At 39.0% G+C, this 21461-nt stretch overlaps 1 protein-coding gene across 3 annotated transcripts in view; it reads right to left on the bottom strand.

Annotated features, from left to right (window-relative positions):
• Positions 1–21461, bottom strand: part of LOC124290198 (myosin light chain kinase, smooth muscle-like) — a 105265-nt gene that overhangs the window by 39427 nt on the left and 44377 nt on the right. For 2 of the 3 annotated variants that reach the window (XM_046726896.1, XM_046726899.1), the window contains exon 2: positions 10914–10955. In XM_046726896.1, coding sequence (XP_046582852.1) covers positions 10914–10955 — 42 coding nt within the window. Of the gene's footprint in view, positions 1–33; positions 136–10913; positions 10956–21461 lie in introns of those variants that run through there. The other variant, XM_046726897.1, reaches the window with a different exon arrangement.

Genomic DNA, 21461 nt, shown 5'->3' with positions numbered 1-21461 from the left:
TGCATACACTAACTATCATCCAGATTTACTAACCTTTCTAACATGGCATTTACATCCTCAATATCCTTTTCGTTATCCATGTGGGCGCCGAGGCTATCACATATATAAATGGCGCTCTCTTGTGTACCTGTGTGCGACAAGGTGAACTTTTTACCCGGTTACTATTCATCTATATTACAATAAAAAAGGTGTAGCCGATTTTCCTTGGTCAACATCACGTTAAACATTCGCGAATAATCGTCCCACTGCATGGTGGTGAGCTCCAAATGCTTAAAGCTGCTATATTTGACTTTATTTGCTCTTTTTGTTCTGATGCTTTGTGGTGTATATAAACGTGTATATTAACAGTTCTTTCTGTCACTTCGTGAACAACGTCCCCACGCACCGTTCATTTGTATCATATCATTTTCTTATTTGTTCATGTCAGTTCATCTAGGGAGAGATTTTACGGATATCCGAACTTGTTCATACTGTGTAGATACTGGTGATCTACGAATGAATGAGCCAATAGCCAATTGTTTAGTATTGTGATCAGGTATACCGTGAAACACCTTTAGTCTGGGCGCTATTTACCCGAAAAACACCTTCCGTCTGATTACCTCTGGAAACGTTTACATGCATACAACGTGACATGGTTCTGCAACAATGCTTCCATAATCGGGAACGTCTTCAAATCAGTGAATTTTAGTGGGACTCAACGAGCCGTATCGAAGGGGTTTCAATGCATCCGGTTACTCATTAAATATAAAAGGCAATCCTTTCAAATAACCGCCTCATGTTTCCTGTAAACATTAACAGCTACATGAGCCTAAATCTTTAAAACTAAACTTTTACACAACTCCTTCTTCATAGTATGTCTTCCCAAAGTTTCTATGGTAGTTATTTCAAGTAAATGCATTGCAGTTTCATCCGGTCCTACAGAAATAGGAAAGATATCCATACATGTTTGTATCCGGAAATAGTAATATCTTAACGTTGTGCAAGAGGACGATGTATACCCGCTAGGCCGTCCTCCCACCCGTTTGCTTAAACTGTACCACCCAACACAGGTCTCTATTGACACGGGTGGGCCATTATTCGTCACGTCACGTTGTCAAGGGAGCGCATGACACCTCGCGTAGGGACGACCATATACCACTGCAGACTGAAATTTTGTCATGATCCGTGCTATATATATAGAAAAATTGAAGCATATGGTAAAATAATGTTTGTGAGAAAATACTTTTGTCCAAACAAAATACTCTGATTGAATACAACATCATATTGTTGGTGAACGGCGAAAAGAACCAATTACAAAAACGTCACCCCTTCGTAAAAATGGCGATATTTGAAAGACCTAAGTGTAAAGGTAGCTATCCAACGGCGCCCTAAGGTTGGAAGACCTAAAGTACTATACCAGTACTATATACTATACCAAAGAATTCCCCTTGTCCACACGACTTTTTAGACTATCTATAAACAGCCCAGATGTATTGGTAGACAAAGATGTATTGGAATGAGAGAACTCCAACTATCCTGTTTAATTTGAGCATATAATTACGCAGTTTTCAAAGATCAATTACATCTAAATAATGACAGTTAAACACCCATTTTCCATGATGTACTTACCACAATATGGCTGAAGAAGATTCACACATTGAAATGTAAAGATTGTATATTTTCTTGTTCCTGTCAAAGTTTATCCAGTTATCAGCTCTAACTTACTGACAGCAGCAGTGACAATTAGTCTGTCTCACAGTCCCTGAACCACATTATTTTCCCTACTGCCAAGCCCTCTCTGCAGTGCTAAAGCCCTAAATAAAGCAAGTCTACATTTCCTCAGGTTCTGACCCCAGCACGTGTAGCCCCAATGCAGATGTTCTTAGTCTCTGAATCTCTGGTCTCCCTAGGGCTCCTTTTCAATATAAATGGGCTTGTTTGTTACTATCAAAATTATATATATTCAGAGACTAAGCCTTAGTCTACAGTGACAATCTACAGCCCCTCCGAAGGACACAATCGTGTGCTACAGCTCTTCTACATCACTGCATTAACTAGTGAACCCTTAATGGTGCACTTAGTCTCTCGTACAGACCCTGAAGCAAATATATCCAAGAAAGCCCATGCAAGTCTAGAAAATGTGGCAAGTCTAGATTTCCTCAGCTTCAGGGTCTGTACCAATCTGCTGAATTCACAAGCCAGAATATGGCTTGTAATTATCAGTTGATCTCTAGCTGTCACTGGTGTTTAGTATTAACTCATGGGGAGCCTCCCCCACCGCTCCCCCAAGACCCCACACTAGGCCAAGACCTCCTGCCCTGTCCTCCCACCACCAGGCAACATGTGTTATTGCACGTACCACAAACCTAAAGACTCACAAAATCCTAGACTAATCCGTGACACGTTAATAAACAATTCATTCATTCATTCACTAACAAAATCCCTGTGGTTTCTTAACTGATTCATTGTTACATTGGTGATGAGAGGGGAGGATTCAGAAAGGTTTTGCATCTCAAAGTAAACATGAATTGGAACATTGATGAGGTTATTGCTTCATCACTAACGAAAGCAAATGTACAGAGCATTCGTCCAAATCAGAAGACAGTGATAGAAAGATACTTGAGTGGTAAGGATGTGTTGTTTTGTTCTCCAACCGGGAGTGGAAAATCACTGACTTTTGAAATTTCTCCTCATTTATATAAAACAGTAGAAAATACAAGCCATGCTACTGTCATTGTGGTGTCACCATTGATTGCCCTGATGAAGAAACAAACAGAGAAATGTTTGTCATTAGGGCTTAAAGCAGTGTACCTGAATGATGTTACACCGGAGGAAAATGATGACAGTTTGGTATCTACAATAGAGAAAATGTCTGTGGAAGACATAAGAGATGGAGCAGCTGATATCATATTTACCAGCCCGGAATCCATTCTTGGACATTATCGGAATCTAGTGACTGAATTGGACAAAGAAAAACATCTGAAAGCAGTTTTCATCGATGAGGCACATTGTATTTCCAAATTGTAAGTATGCAAGATGACATATATATATATCTCAAACAAACAAACAAAAACAAACCAAAGGACATATTTACATTGACAAGCTAATCTATCTGTGCTCAGTGAAAGCTATTGTTTGCAGTAGCTTGTTGTTCACTACAATGTTTGCTTTGCTTGTATACCACCCCGAGAGTGAGGGCCTAGAGGAGATACTGTATCAACATGATGTCGTAATGTTAGAGAAACTAGTGTATAATTAATCCAGTGCTTTGTGAGTAATGGGATGAATTTGGACATAATCCCGGGTTAGGTGGAGTCTCAATGTAAAGTAAACAACCCAATTGTCAATCAAGTGTATTTAAAACAACCACTTACTTAGGAAAGGTAACAATGAAACTCAATTCAAGCATCACATGAAAGACACACTTGCAGAAAATGTCCTTTTGTAATTGAAATGTGAGCTTTGGATTACATTAAATCATTTAGAACAAAATGCTTAAACTTCAAATCAGAGCCTATCAATAATACAAGCATACTTAAAGCATTATCAAAACATTAAAAACCCAACCCCATTACAATGAAGACAAACAAACATACTATGAAGTGTAGAAATTGAAACGTGTATTGTTTCAATACGTTTATCTCCCTGCTTTGGAAAATGAACCAAGTCTTTACATGTTCACAAGCTTGTTAAAGTTTGAAACCTTACTGACATGAACATCAGTACTGAACAACTCACATTCCAAATCCAGATTAAAAGTCAACATGATACTGTCAATAACTAAATTTCTATTTGACATCTCCACACACACACACACACACACACACACACGCACACACACAAACACACACACACACTTCAACTTTTGATTAAAATTCTGAACAAGTACACAGAACTAATGAAACTATGACATAATGATTCATATGTTTTATTTGGGACTCAGTTAAGTACAGATTCTAGTGCTTTTTTTGGGCTGAGTACACAAAGTCCGCAGTCTAGACTACCAGTTGTCCGACTTCGATTTTTTTGTGTGGAAGCCACGGTGGCTGAGCGGGTTAAGTGGCTGACTGTATGTGCTGGCGATTAGCTGCCCGACTCTGCAGGTGTGGGTTCGAATCCCGGATTGGACTCAACCAACAGTACTAGAATCTGTACTTTACTGAGAAAGTGTATTCCCAAATATAACATGTTACATTTGACCACTTTCTAAATCACATTGTGTATTCAGTGACATAATGAGTATCGAGTGTAATAAGTTTCACATGTCTTTACAGTGGAATGTCCAGTGACAAGAACAAAGCTCCATTTCGACCAGCCTATGGACAGCTAGGAGAGCTAAGATCCCTAACAACCGTCCCTATGATTGCCCTCACAGCCACTGCATCTCTGAGAACTCAGGGGCTCATCAAAGAAAAACTGTGCATTCAGAAATGTGAAAACATTATTGTTAGCCCAAATAAATGCAATATCAAATATTGGTTGTGTGAGAGTAAAAACGACATAACTGAAGACTTTGCATGGCTTGCAGATCTACTTCTGGAACATGCCCAGAACACTCCAAGAATGATCATTTTCTTCAGAAGAATACGACTGATGGGAGATCTCTACGAATATCTGATTGATTCTCTTGGTGACAGGTCTTATGTAGATTTTAAGACTGAGGGCCCAAATGATGACCGAAATAGGTTATTTGACATGTTCCACTCTAAAACAGACGATGAAGTCAAAGAAAGCATTTGTTCTTCATACATGGATCCTCAAGGTATAAAGCGTGTTGTTTTAGTATCAACATCCTTCAGCATGGGTCTCGATGTTCAAGGTGTAGGCCATGTCATTCACTATGGGCCAGCGTATGACGTCGAGGATTACATGCAAGAAACTGGAAGAGGTGGAAGAGATCATAATACACAAGCACATGCCATATTGATCAAATATAAACGGTGTTTGTCAGGGACAAATGCAGCCATGCCATGCATGAAACAGTATTGTAAAGGAAGTTCATGTCGCCGTGTGGAACTTCTACAACATTTTGAAAGTTCTCCATCACCAGTGCAGCCACTTCACAAATGTTGTGATCTTTGTGCTCTGAAATGCAAATGTCAGTGCCGTTGCGTGGACATTTGTGAATGTAGCCAAATGTGTGGCAAAAATCAATCAGTGATCCTGGATAAGATATTTGCCTCCTGGTATTGTCAAAGAGATTCTTCAAGTGACACTTCATCCAGTGAAGACATATCTACTGACAGTGAGGTGGATGAGAATACCAGAAGAAACCCTATTGTCTTGATGTACAGCTCAGAGAGTGAATGAAATTATCTGTAGCACAGTTTAGAGCTCATTTTCTTCAGACTTGCTGAAATCCAAGTTTGGATGTCTTCCATGTCTAGTGATGTTAATGGATCTCTCAAGTTTGGAAAGTGATCATGAACTCTGTCATCATTGTTAAATACATTTCCAACAGAGTGTAGTTGTTCAGCCAGTTGTAGAATGTCCTCTGACACATCGGGTTTCTTGTGCTTCCCAGAACTTTGTCTTGAATTAGACACATTATCAAACTTCTTGCAAATGCTGTCAGTGACAAGTGCACTCCTGCTAACCCTCAGGATAGTTTTCTGAGTGTATTTTCCCCTGTATGTATGAACATCTTCCTTAAATACTTTGTTGCAATGCTCAAGGTCAAGATCATTGGGATGGTTGGTGTCTATTTTCCCCTGATAGTTGACGGTCCTGTTCCACACAAATCTTTCTGCCTGTCTCTCTGAAAGAAGACCATGCGCTTGTGCAGTAGTCTCAAGAAGGGCTAATGCATATTTAGGGCACTTTCCACTTTTGTAATATAAACAAAAGAATTGTGCTATTCGTAACAGCCTCTCGCCATCCCCATACTTGATGGCATCATTGTGATTGAGTCTCAGCAATCCGAGTGTCAGGCACAGCTTTGTGTAGTCATACACAGTGGACTTTGTAGATGTGGAGGATGCTTCCACAGAAGGGCTGATCTCAGGCTGCTGATTAAACTTTGGATCAGGATGTCCATGTATCCGAGCTTCATGTTTTCTTAGTGACATTGGCCTTTGATATGTCTTGCTGCAGTATCTGCATGTGATGTCATTTGTCTGAATGCCATAACGAGGAAGGTTTGGCACAGAAGGGCTGCCATGATTCTTGACAAACTGGCAGGCATGTCCAATGATGTACTCCATCATGGTTTCTTTGTCCCCAACTGGACCTTCATATTCTGGTTGAGGTTTAGCATTTATGGATTCCATATGGAAGTGATGAAGGCCACCAGCAATGATGTAGGCAGTGGTAACCTTATCCATAAACTCTGAAGAGGCATAGTAGTTATCATGGGGATCTGATGGTACATTCCTTGAATTCATTTTATTTCTGGCTGCGTACAACGTTCCAATTGAGTTTGATGAGGATGTATCATAAAGAAGGCTCCAAATCAATTTAAGAAACTCTGCCTGATTGTGGAATTCTTCAATTTTGGGTATTAGTCCTTGAAGTCGTTTTGATGGTGTTCTGCCATTTGATTTGCCAGTCTGAGCTTGTTTATGTCTCTCAAACGTAAGATAGTCCCCACCACTCAGAACCTTCTGTGGCTTTTCTGTGCAGCTTTCTCCCTCATCGTGGCCAGGAACAAATCTGTGAATAAACTCACAGATGTCAGTCATTTCATCATTGTACTGTTCGTTCTTCTCCAAAACGCCAATATTTAGTCTCTCTGTCTTTTTCCGCATTTCCTTCATGTATTTATGCGGTATACATGGTGGCAAAACTGGTTCAAAAACGCGAAAACAGGGAATAAACTCAATCCACTTCTTTGCGACAATATGGGCAAATTCGGTGATCAGGATAGACTGTTCCCTTGGGCCAGGCAGAAGTGTGGAAAACGGAATTGATTTTGCGTCTTGTTTGGGCCTTGAATCATCCAAAGTGTTCCCATCAACTCTGTTCTTGTAAGCACATATTTGGAACATGTGCTGACTTTTGTTCTGGTGTTTTGAAGACATAAACCTTACTCTTGTATAAAAGTCAACATTGTCACCAACGAAATAGTAGCCTGGATGCATCCTTCTCCTATGTGCATCAAGTGCCTTTCGCTCCTGGTCCAGATGCAGTATTGCATTTGGAGAGACCCCATGTTCTGCCACATACTTTTCTGCTTCTGAAACATTTTGTAAGTATTCACGTTCAAGAAGACCATCAGTTTCACATTGTGTTTTCCACTCATTTATGCTCACATCCCATTTTCCAGATAGATGCTCTATATCAGATATAGCTGTCGAATAACTTGTGCTGTCATTAGTCACACACAGTCTTCTAAATGCAGATTTCTTTGCTCCACCTTTTAGAAGTATAATGCTGTTTAAGTGTTGCAGGCCATTCAGTTCCCGGTTGTAAATAGATAACAGTTTTGAACCAGCTGAAACTATTGCAGGAAGCAGAGAATGTTCGTCCTTTGTCTTATTTCTTTGCAAAGAAGGGTTTGATGCAAATATTTGTAGAAGTGACCAGTATGCTGGCGCTTTCGTTTTCCATTCGTTTGCTATAGCTTCCCAAGATAGGTTTTGAAGATTAGATGCAGTTGTAGTCCTTAGAATCGAAGCTTCTTTCTTGGAAGATAGTGCAGCAATTTCTCCCTGAATTACACCACATACACCTCTTATTATGTAAGGTTTCAATACTTCTGTACCCAATATTAAAGTTGACAGATTTCTGAAGTCGGGAGCAGTAGTCGCAAGTGCCAAACTACATAAGGGATGAAGTACTGTCCTCTTGAAACCATCAGAAGTAGTAATTGTTACCTGAAATAGAGCACTGTTAAATATATACGGGTACTATAAAATTATATATATTTGTGGTTAGTTTTAATATTCAAAACAAAATGCAATGACAACATATCATAAATAATTGAAAGACATTTCCTATTTGCAGTCATGTGTATGCACTGAAATATTGTTCATATATTTTATACATATACATTCTTTTCCGAATAATTTCCTGTATTCATTGATACTATTGTTCTCAATAAAATGATCTTCAAGTAATTGAACCTTGTTGTCTCAATAATACTGATACATCGACCCTATCCTCAGATCTCGACCATCTCTCTTTTATCAATATATATTTATTTTGCTTTGCACTGTCGCAAACCTTGGACTCACATCTGATGTTAGGAGCAGTGAAAGTATATATAACACTTATACATGAGGTTGACATGTGTAAAACATACAGTCACTTCCTGGTTACATTGAAAGGTTTTAATCACAGTCAGGAATAGGAATAAGCCATGTGGCAACAAGCAATTTACGAAAGCTATTTAATCTTGTAACACCATTTGCCGTATTAAGTACCCTGTAAGTAAGAAAAGGAATGGGGCTCGTATTTAGACTACAAAGAAAGTGTTTGTTTTTGATACAGGAGATTATACCAATTATAAATATGATGGAGGTGTGTCGTGTATGAGGAATAAGCTACATGTTCATACACACTGTAGTGATCAATTTTATATCTTTTTGTCTGTTTAATAAAATCATGAAATTATGCCAGAATCTTTTGATTAATGCTTGCATTTTTCATGAATTTGCATAGAGAAGAGAAGTGAGGTTAAATCCCATGGTATAGAACTATGAATTTCCTCTTATTGTGCTTTAATTTAGATTCTTTTGCAATATCCCCCTATAATAAAATTGTAATAAGTCCATAATCATAAACCTTCCTATAAGTAATTTCCAGGAGAATTAAAAAATATGTGAGATAATGTTTTCAGTGCAAATGAAATATTTGTCTGACACTCTATGACAGTAAATATGGCATAGTATTGGTGGTTCCAAACTCCCTTCACAACAAAATTGGTGCAATTTACAAGTTTCAAAATGGGATAATATACTTACTCTGACTGAGTCGGTATCCTTGGTACAGGTGAAAGAAGGTGAAGTGTCTGTTTCATCGGAGATTTCTGATCTTCTTTCCTGGAATAAAGACTTCCTGAGCGAATCCCTTGATTCAGAATCGTCTTCGGATCTCAGTCGTTTTGTGACTTCAGTTCCACAGGACTGGTACAAACCGATGGCAGTCTTTTCAAAGGATTTCACAAGCCGGCACAAAGTATTGTCCACACGGGTGACCTCACGTAAACATTTTCTACACACAGTATGTGTAGAACATTCCCTGTTAACTGTTACTTGTAAAACCTTTTCAATCAGAAGACATGGCTCTGTCTTAGTACTTCCAATAAACAGTTTTCTCCTGTTCGATGCGACTTCAATCAAACTGCCACATATAGTGCAGACAGAACATTTCGATTTTGGAGAAATATTAAGCAGTTTTGATATCTTTGTTGGAGTTTTGGATACATCCAGTTGTCCAGCCATGGGATTAATCTCAAGAGATGCTAACTCTGAGCTATGGTGTTGAGACACTTGATACTTCCCCTGAGCTGCCCACACCACACTGGGAGGGAGTGGGGGTCGGGTTGGGTAGGGGGGTGTTGGGGGCAATAAAATGTCCTGTCACACACACTTTCAGCAGCGTGTCAGTAATGGGTGATAAGAATCCTTGCACGTGTAGAGACATTCCTAGAAATTATCGCTCTGCAGATTTGTTTAGTCTCTGAAAATGAAGAAAGTCTGAGGGCTCCTTTTTATTATATATATATTTTTTTACTATGAACGTTTTTTTCAGTAAAATATGTTCATTTCAGAGACTAGTTGTTAGTCTATGGTGCACTGTAACTCACGTGCTCTGACAGGGTAATGAGCCACTTTTAGTGATTGCTCTATTACTGGACAGAGACTGTACGATGTCTACATGTCCACGTTACATGAGGACTATATAGAATGATGTCAACATGACCCAACATAAAATGGTTGATGAAAACGAAATCAAAACGTAAAGGTAAATTCAGAAAACTCGTCATCCCAGAAGCGATCCAAGATTTTGAAAATGATGGGTCAATGCGATATAGTAACTTCACGTTGGGTCCAGTTAATGTGTAAAGTGTCTCCAGAAAATAGTACCCCTGTACAATACCCCTGCTCGTGGGTTTCTGGTAAACGTCAGAGACCTGCATCACTATCTGCGCAAATCAGGTTGACGCGCCGTGATACTGTTTAAAGAGGTGTTAAACCAAACTCACTCACTCACTCACCCGACCGACCGACCCACCCACACTCACTCACTCACTCACTCACCCGACCGCCCCTTCATTCACTCACTCACTCACCCGGCTGCCCGCTTCACCGACCGACCGCATGCTCGCTCACTCACTCACTCATTCACCCCGACCGACCGACCACTCACTCACTCACCAGACCGCCCCTTCATTCACTCACTCACTCACTCGACACCGACCGACCGACCGACCACTCACTCACATGTTTTAATACACCTGCCGTCGCGACCAAGCATGATTTCTTAAGCGCATACTGCAATAAATAGCTATTTCTTTCTTCAGTTGAGACTGGATATAGTTGTTTAGAAATGTTAAATACTTTGAGACTGGGACATCAAAGTACATATCCCTTCAAAGATTTGATTTTCACCCTTTCATGGTATTCAATAGACACTTGAAAGGTGCAGATAGTGTGGAATGTTTTTATGGTGTGTGGATACATTTCAAGGTATGATAGTTTCAATACCTTTGGTTGACTTCGTCACCAGTACACGACGTGCAACAGATAAACAGCTTGACCGTGAGAACTTTACCTGTGACTCATTCCAGTGACGCGGAGGTAAGGGGAGGGGCTTGATGATTAAAGGGTTCTCTGGGTCTTTTTGAGAAACTGAAGAGTCAATATGAATTCAAGTAACTTTAAAAGTGCTTTCAAAGTAACTTTAAAAGTGCTTTCAAAGTAACTTTAAAAGAGTCATTTAAAGTTTTATTTGAATATCAGTATGGAATGTCAGCATAGTAAGTTTCTTACCTTGACATTCTTTGCAACCAAGTCCAATATGTACCGATCAATCTGAAAAAAGAACATTTGTAAATATTTTGCACTGAGACATATAAGAAGACATATTTTGTATAAGGTTACCCCTTGGCCACAGATGAACACACTGTGCAGCTAGATGGAAATGCGTTAGACATAAATACAATCATGTATTTTCATATACATGTACATGTATTCCTATGTTGAAACTGCTGTCTCGCCTTTTTAATTTAAATGGAAGACAAAAAAGTCAAATAATACCAAGTGAACCTCAAAATACATCTTTGATATGCAGCTTAAAGCACTTCACAGCAAAATCACAACCTAAGAAAGTGTAATCCCAAATATAACATATGTTAAATTTCACAACCGTTGAAAACATGTAAAGATTAACACCTTCGTTGTAAATAATGAAAAACATATTTTTGTGCTTTTGTGAAAAGCCTCGGGACATTAACAAATAACCGACTATTCTAAGAAGTCCGGCCCCTTGCTCTTTAGGTCTGTAAATTTGCATTTTTCACTGGTAATTAATTTCGTTACCCATGAAATGTGACCAATAATCACGACAGCCAAATTCCTCCATGTCACTTTTACTTTAAAATAGGGGCGGTGGGGGTAGCCTAACGGTTAATGCGTCCGCTCGTCACACTGAAGGCCCTGGTTCGATTCCCCAAATGGGTACAATGAATGAAGCCCTTCCTGGTGTCTCCTGCAGTGATGTTGGTGCAGTGTTGCTAAGAGCGGCGTAAAACCCAACTCACTCACTATTTGCAAAACACAGCAATAATAAACCTATTTTTGTTTCACTGACATCCAGCGTAACATTTATACCAAACCGAACTTTATCAGGCACGTTCTTTAACGATATTCTGTTTACCACAGGATGCAAACATACAACATACATGTATATTAGCTTCAACAGTTTGCAAGTTACAAGAGTCCAGGAACGTTATCGCCCCCTTGCAGTAGACCTCTGTTGAAGAAATCCCAACCCTAGAGTTACGTGAGTGAGGAAGAAGCACCTGCTTTCTTAGCATCCCTTCCAGTAAAACAGGTTGCACTCCTCCCACAATTATCTCATCTTCCTGGGCTTGGAGAAAAATAACAAACACGTTCTTGAAGGCTTACATTGCATCATTAGGATTGCATTGCAAAAGGTATGCCTGGGTGTTTACCATCAGGGTGTGTAGAGCCGCGAGTTGCATAACAACATATATGCTGTTATTATCTAATGTCTGTTTTGTTAGGATAGACACACACGCAGATAACATGGAACTATTTCATATCATTTCCTTGTTCTGTAGTTCTTGAAACGCATATTCGACTAAAAGGGGAATATGTATGTATTTAAAAACTCAGACATATACATAAACATGTAGATGGTGGGTGGGGAGGAGATGTTATATCAGGGCAAGACAGATTGATGCAACAGGAGACGCACTCAGGTTTGGTAATCACACATATCATCATAATCATCATAAACATGAATCCAAACACTCGGTCAGCAGATCCGGACTCTAAACATGTTTAGTATTTGGCAGCAACATATGTTTGAAGTAAATATTGATTTAGTCAATTTCAGTTTCAAAATCAATAATTTGATAGGTCAATCATACACCCCTATTTTGCTCATATATTTTATTTCTACAATTTTGTTAAAATTGTCAAGATTGTACTATGTAGAGCCTCCAACAACATTACTCAATCAACAGGTTTTGAATGTAAAAATGATGGCCAATCTCACTATATGTTAATTCTGAGAGGCCCTGAGGGTTTTTTTCGGATTTAATAAGTTTACAACCTTTAAACGAAAAGAAATTCCTAAATGAGACACTGTGAAAGATGTACAGTTAACTCTTTAGCAACAAACATATAACTTTTTGGCATCTTCCTACCACATCCTTGTCTGGAATGCGTTATTACCCCGGGAGATGTTTTGTGCTTGATCACAAAGCTTATCACAGAGTTAAAAAGATGCAATTCAAAGCTATGATCTATGGATCAGTAGCAACATTCCAGCTTCATTCTTTAATGCACTTCCCCAGCCCAGCAGCTGAGGACTGCGATACATCAACCGTGTTCTCCCCAGGAAGTTATTTAACAAACGTTTATCTATCTTTTTTAAATATCGGCAGTTTCCGAGCTCACGTATTGCCCAGAACGTGATGGTGTACACATGTTACTCTGCTGACACACAGCAGGGTAGATAGAAGCACTTTCTAACTTCTGCTGATTTTCCATGCATGTACCTGATTAACTGAATCAATAAACGACATGCGATGCACGTACCATGAACTACCATGTGTGTATATGATATACGTACGTAGATGACATATTACTCTAGTTAAAGGGATGTTTTTGTATGGGATGTGAATTATTATTCAAGATGTCATTTGTTTACAACATATCCGAAGTCCGAAAAAAACTTAAGAGACTTTCAAAAGCTAAAAGCTTTCACTGGATCGCTTAGAACATTTACTTGGGTCTCGGACCAGCTTCTCTGGGGTGCTTCACATCTGTAGTACACAGTCCCTGAAACCTATGATCGAAGGTTCGAATCCCAGATTCGTACTGATAATGTTTTGAGGTTTGTCAGCACCACACCCAGAGGTCTAAGGCCTACATCACTGTGGGTTTCCCTCCCCACATCAAGCTGCCAAGTCGTCATAAATCTGAGATACTGTTCAGCGGCAAAGAAAACTGTCCTATTTAGCACCAGTTACAATATTTATTATATAGACCGCGAGTATTAAATTCCCCAAAGACTGCAGTCGCTGGTCGACACGTGGCCGATGGGATGAGCATCCGTCCAAATACCAAATTGCGAATTGTTAGGTTAATTCCTAGTAGGGCTGCGCAATATAACCGGTTTACCGGTATTTACCGGTTCAGACATGAAAACGATACGTATTGCAATACGCTGATCGAAAACCGGTATTTTGACTTGCATTCAGAAAACTTCGTAACACTCGGAAATCTTCGGATATTTCCTTTTTCATTTGTGCCAAATATTATTCACATTTTTTTTTTAATCATGAATAAAAGTTGTTATTAAAGCTTAATCAAGCATAGTGATTTTGCTGTGTATTTGCTCTATAAATCAAGCATTACCTCGATTATAAGTATTTTTTTTAGTAAAAATACTTCACGCAATATATTGCCATACATATCGCAATACATGCTTTCGCATCGCAATATGAAAATTATCTGCAATACCCACCCCTAATTCCTAGTATTCCTGCGAAAAATCGCACAAGTATGATTCTGACATTCCCTCGCTTGAAACCACTTAAGGCCAACGTCATTAACAAACATCGTTAGCGTATGTATTTATCAGATTGAAAGATGTTAGCTGTTCCCAAATATGCAGCCCCTAGACAACACATGACTAACAGACCCAGGAGCTTTCTGCAGGACAACGTATGGCCTGGTTCAGAGGTCAAGGTCAAGGTATACGCACGGTAGATCCAGACTAGGCGTTTACAACATGCTTACAAGGTTTATCAAGACGAAGTCCAGACGTGATCAAACAGTTGGGATATTTGGTCGTAACATAGACAGTAAATCTGTAGTGTCTGGTGAATGTTTTAGCAGGATTAGGGTTATGTAGACAAGTGATTCAATTCAACGTTGTAGATCTTTGAAAACCTTTGGCCTAGCAATTGGTATTTCACTTAATTGGCGACTATTTCAGGGAATACGCCATGCCATATTTCATTTAATTGGAGACAATGTCAGTGAATACCCTCTGCTGTATTTTCCTATAACACTTTCGCAATAAATCTCTTTGTTTTATAAGATAGGCACATCCTTTGTTTTATAAGATAGGTACGTCATTTGTTTTATAAGATAAGCACATCCTTTGTTTTATAAGATAAGCACATCCTTTGTTTTATAAGATAAGCACATCCTTTGTTTTATAAGATAGGCACATCCTTTGTTTTATAAGATAAGCACATCCTTTGTTTTATAAGATAAGCACACCCTTTGTTTTATAAGATAAGCACATCCTTTGTTTTATAAGATAGGCACATCCTTTGCTTTATAAGAGTGAAGGGATCCCAGTAGTCTGAGGTGTATCTCAGTGCTAGCTATGATAGGGCCGAGTACTGAGTTCAAATCTCCTGGCTTCCTGGCACCATACGCGTACTCGTGGGGTGCACCAAATTTATATGGCGTGTGCCAATATAAATTGGCATACAACGTTTTTATCTTACCGCCATGTTAAATGTACAAAATATTTTAGTTTATGTTCAAGATCGCTACCGACTATATGAAATGCAAGCAAAATGGCGTCTGCCTCTCGCCTGGATTTTTATAACATCAGTGAAACATATTCTGACAAGCATAAAACTGCTACAAAAAATGTTAATTATGTTTAGGCTGAGTGTGCAAACCACTCTATGTATAACATAGCTTAAATAAAGCAGTGAAAGTCGGTAAAATAAATCTGTACAAAGTGAACACAAAAAAAGCTGATCGAACGGTTTTCGAATTCCGGGCACGGCATGCGTCATATTATGACGTCATACGATTGTTAGCGCTTCAGCTTCTCTGCAGAGAGCTTGGCGGTTACCATGGCAGCGGGTAATATTTTTCCAGTTGTCACCCTCCTAAGAGGGTGACACGGAAACTTGTTAAATCGTCATTGACCAATGAAATTAAAGTATTTTACATGAAGGTAAGATAAGTCATTTTACTTTATTCTAAGAGGGTGACACGGAAACTTGTTAAATCGTCATTGACCAATGAAATTAAAGTATTTTACATGAAGGTAAGATAAGTCATTTTACTTTATTCTAAGAGGGTGACACGGAAACTTGTTAAATCGTCATTGACCAATGAAATTAAAGTATTTTACATGAAGGTAAGATAAGTCATTTTACTTTATTCCCACGTGTGCATTGTTTACGAAACTAGGTGCACAGTTCAACCACTTTTAATTTCAATATAATATTCTAATGCTTGACTGAACCATAAACTGTAAGCACTGTGCTTATTGACAGTACATGCCAAGCTACTCTTGCACCAAAAGTTCGAGAGTCACGCAGAAACGCCCCAGGCTTGTTAAAAGAAACGTCTGCAGGTCAGATGAACAGCGGGTAGATGAACACCAGTTAGAAGTACAACCCTCCCTGCTTATGAAACACGTTTGTTAGCTCAGAGAACTTTTTGCACCCACGTGATAGCATTTAGGACTCTTGGGCAACGCCTGAAACTATGCCCTTCACTGACGACTCGTACCTCGTATATACATTAGATCAGGCTGGAAGATGTATGTCAGACTGGTTTTCAGACTTAATTGCACTAAACAATCGTAAAATGACAAGTCAAGGTTTCTAGAAACTCGTTCAAATTGGCAGGTTATTATTCTATTAGCATCCACACAAGAACATTATGTTAAACACAGCGTGATCCGTCTGGAGCGATAATGTCCATATTCCACGCGTTGAAGTTATGACTGTTCTGTAGAATGTTTCTGGGGCCTATTCTGACGTCCGTTACGTACAGGATTTTGCCAAATTAGTTTCACAGAAAAGAACCTACTTTATGACGGTAATGATTTAGAGTTCAAAGAGACCTAGCGCGGACTCAATTTTGACTTCTTGTACAATCTTTGAGTGAGTGAGTGAGTGAGTGAGTGTATGATGTGTTTAACTACGCTTTAGGTAATTGAGTTACGACACAGTGTTAGACCCAGGTGGTTCAAGCACGCGTATACCACTTACTGGAGCCAAGGGGCACAGGTATGGAGCTGACAGCCTAGTAACATTATCAGAGTGAAAGTGGGATTCCAACAACGATCATATGATTCTGGCACGCCTAAGGGGGGCAACTCTGCACATCAACTCGACCACCCATGGGAGGTAAATAGTAAACGTTGTTTTACTTTACGCCATAGGCAGTTGGATAAGCACACTCAAATACAGACAGACCGAATGACAGACAGACAAACCGAATGACAGAGAACTCTATGCTTTCCATTTTCAATGGGATCTGTTTCCGTGGACACTCGAACGCCAGTACCAAACGTTGAACTGACATACAGCGAGACTGTTTCATTCAATATATGGCCACTCAAATCATGACTCTGCACGATAGAAATATAATTCATGATTAGAGGATATTTAGTAAAATATAAAGCCAATGAACCTTTCTCTCTGTTAAAAGAAAGAATTCAATACATAGACGATGTGTTATTCATCTTCAGCAGCATAATGACCTTTAAGCTTGCATGATAAGCTCTCCACTATGAATACTTTCATACCACCAGTATAACAATCGCAAAATCTCATCTAGAATATGATGTTTCAAATGTTGAGGAAGGCCAGCTATCCTTAAATACTTTTTCAGTTGTTCGGATTATGGCAGAAATATAGGATTTCCATGTGATGATGTTTTCTGTGACTGAAAGAGATTATCGCGTAGTCTTTGTTTAGAAAGCACAACAAGAAACGTCACCAATAATATAGAGGTTTTCACTCATTTATCAAAGTTTCAATGACACAGTTGGTTCTGTCACTTGTATATAAACCTTATTATCGCCTTAAGAACGTACGTACATACTGCTTGTAGAACTTAGCTTCCGGAGTAGTTATCAGATCAGTGAATTGAAAGATATCTGTGAAAGGAGTACAACGAGAACTCTGAAGGCCAAATAACCAATCATGATACACTTCTGAACATGTTCTAAATGTTTAACATGTTTATGCTCTTGTTGGCATTGTACAGTATATACGAGCTCAAACTCAAATTCTGAAACAATATACTTCAATACAGATTTCAATGACCTTTCAAACTTGACCCAAATCAAATCGCTGACCGAAATGTTAGGATGTTTGTTTCATTCCAGAAACCAAACCGTAACACTGGCACCAATCAGCTGATAACGTTTATTGTAGGATGAGTCCGAGGTGAAAATAAACCGTAAACAATGTAAATAGCTCATAATCTGATTAAACCCTGAACCACCCAAAACACTATAGGTTCTCAACACCAGAAAGAGCATATGGTATCAATACTGGATGGGATTGAAGTTGACTGCGAGATTGTTTTTCCAGAATCTTGAAGTAGGCCAATGGTCAATTCCTTCTGTAAATGACCTCAGATCTTCATCAACATGCTACCTATCACACATTCCTGAACGACTGTTTTATGGGGTGGTCTCGGTAATGCATTGCCTCGGAAACACCTTCTGGGGTAAGCCTGTCGGACAAGTTCCGTCCAGATGGGGAAGAGCGGGGAAAGTAAACTGGATGGCGCGTTCCATATGTTAGAGACTCTTTGCTTATCAGCACCTTGGTTTGGGTTGGTGGGGAACCTGGTCAGTGGTGGCAGGCTGTTTATTGCAACAAGGTCGGGCGATCTGTTTGGAGTATTTGTTGACGAAGGAAGCCTTTATAACAACGGCGGAGGCAGTTGCGGAAATATCCCCTCGGTTCCAAATGAAGTTTCTGGTTTTCTAATACTTAAAATAACCGATACAATACTTGATAAAACCGATAGAATACTTGATAAACCCGATACAAAATTTCATAAAACCGATACAATACTTGATAAAACCGATGCAATACTTGATAAAATCGACACAATAATTGATAAAACCGATACAAAACTTGATCATATTTTATAAAACTGAAACAATACTTCATAAAACCGATACAGTACTTGTTAAAAGCGATACATTGGAAAACGCACATTGTGTCGACACAAAAATACAAAAGTGGTCAGTCATTTTGTGAATTCCCCTCAAAGCACTAGGTCCATATAATTCTGTTCAATGTTTATCAAATCTAATTTTATTAATGTGGTATCCATTTTATTCATGCCAATTGGCTCTTTTACAAAGTATTTCAACAGAGAATAGTTCAGGAGATTTCCGCTGCAATCTACAGGATAATACAATACCGTGTTTTCGACGAAGCTTTAGCATGCATGTTCCTGATTCAACATACACTACTTTACTAACATTCGGGAAATGTAACAAGCATCACTATTGCTCTACCTATAAACTGTAATGATACAGAGGAATCGGTTGCTCTCTAACTGGTTTTGAGTCGGAAATTTTTAACATTTAGATACATAATGACTACTAGTAGATATTTTCACATTCCTCTGCGCGTTTTTCAGCGTGCAACTGACCTACATTATAACTCACTTGACCATGTACTCAGTCAATTTGATGTAGATTGAGGCAGGAGCAGATACGGCGATTAACACCTGTCAAAACAGTCCAGCTAAAAGGTTATCTACTTCGCATTCCACAAACAGCAAGCAAGACCAGTGCGCTAAAACACATCAATAATGAAGCCACTTCTCCGATAGCCCTTGCCCGGGCGTCATTCGGCGCCTTCAGGCTGACACGTACGCCCGTAGTAAAGTTATGGCACCTGTTAAGGGAAGTTATCACTAAGCAATAACTGTGCTAACTGATTTTTATAAGCTAACTGGTTGGCAGTTGACAGTGATTATACGAAATTTGTTTCAAAAGTTTATTGAACAAAAAACGGTAAGGGAACATAAATGTGTTTAGGGAGCTCTTATTCGACAAAAGTATTAAATTACAAAATTACAAAAAGGATCCGCATATAGATTCATGATCCAGATTTTGTTTTATTCAGTGTGGATCAGTGCGTGAATATCGTTGTTCATTCTTCACGTTTGTTAGGCGTTGGAGATAGTTATCGGTCAGAATGGGTGGGTTTGGTTTTTAGCAATATTTCAATAACATCATTGCGCATCAGAGGATGACTTTAAGAGGGAACCCGGCGTGACACAGGTCTTCAGCGATTACTACTTTGTTTAAATATAAAAATATAATAATCAGTCTCGATCACGCTCACAAATCATCAGAGAATGGTTCCCTAGATTTGAAGCAAGAAGCCAATCATCTCATTTCAGTTGTGCTGTTCATAGTGTCATGGTAATTATGACATGATTTCTCTGATACCACACGACGACGTTTCTCTAGTCGTATTATAGTTGTTTTATGTGGGAATTATGTTTACATGTGTATATTTTACATAGTTAAATTCTTAGATGTTTCTTTTTTTCTACCTCGTAAAAGATCAAAACAAAAATTAACTGAAAGAACGATCACGTAATATCCTACCGCGTTGTAAAAGATCTCTATGTACTGTTAGCCTTTTGAGAACTACCCAGTTTTGCCATCTTATACCTCACGGTATCTTATGGTTGTCATATGGCATATGTCTTCAATTTAAACGCGTTATTCAGCATATTCCCGTAAAACCCAAACCGTTACGTAATGCTGGTGAATATCTCGAATGCACATTCTCAAAATAAAACCTGTAGTCATCACGACCATTAACGTCAGTGGTACACCTTATCATCCTCCTGCACTGAAACGGCCTTGACATTTACAGATCAAAGTTAGATAACTCTCATTATCTCATAGCCCAAAGCTGTCATCGCGGAAGAGGGGTAAATGTTAGCGTATGTGATAAATGTTAACGAGATCCTCATGGCTGTAAGGGTTCCGTCGTGCTGCCCGTGCCTGTTTACCGCCACTGTAGCCACAACTAGCAAGATAACAACGCAATAACCAAGATAACATTTAACGAAAATGACCGCTGATTTTTATCATTTTGAAATTCAATAACGCCGTCCGTGATATGTCCGTATCAAATTAATTCAACATTCTTATCGAATGAGGACCGTAACGTTTTTCCTTTAAGATGGTGGATAACGAGTATATGCCATGCGAACATTCGATACTGCATCTGAAGTTCATCTAAACTTCAATAAAACATCTAACACTTCTTGATACCATAAACAAATCCGCCTGTGTCGTTAGGGTGATACTCTAAAACTGAATGATTCACTTACGTCAGGAATACGGTTATTTATGGGTTTGGGCGGTGGAAGATTATTTTCATACATTCACACTTGTTGTGGACACCATCACTTCCAATTCTTAACGTTTGTTCACAGCAAAGGGAAGCAACTCCGTGTCGTGTTTGCCTGTGTTTGTTTGTTTGTTTGTTTACTATATGATTCGATTAATGTGTACAGAGTCTGGACCTTACAATCCAGTGGCTGGTATCATGAGCCTCGACCTATGCAATTAGGATACCATGACATGCCATGGTTTTAATGCATGAAACCGCAATCATATAGGTTAAACCAGGGATAATCTACAACACGTTATAGAGTCTCCCTGGTTAAACCAAATATTGCCCCACTGACTTCCACAGCAACGTCATTTTCATTGAAACATTAACTAAACCTTGAACAGCTATAACAAGTACATGTGAACACTGTCTGGTCTTTAAGAAAATGACTATCGTAACCAGCTCCCTTCCCGAGTACAGGAAGCTTATTCTGCACAAAAATCATCCGCTCGCATCATGTTAGCAGCACTAACTATTGAAAAATAATCAGTTTTCATTACTGTATTCAAGTACATTAAAGACACAAAACTCTTACACAAAATCATCCATTCACAGCTGCCAGATGATTCAATCTGCACCGATTCTGATGTTTCGTAGCATAGCCTGTAGCTAAGAAGGAGTGTGT

The sequence above is a fragment of the Haliotis rubra genome, unplaced genomic scaffold (genome assembly GCF_003918875.1).
Source record: "Haliotis rubra isolate DU_JTF1 unplaced genomic scaffold, ASM391887v1 Scf46, whole genome shotgun sequence".
NCBI classification, from domain to species: domain Eukaryota; kingdom Metazoa; phylum Mollusca; class Gastropoda; order Lepetellida; family Haliotidae; genus Haliotis; species Haliotis rubra.
This window is presented reverse-complemented; position numbering and strand designations above follow the sequence as displayed.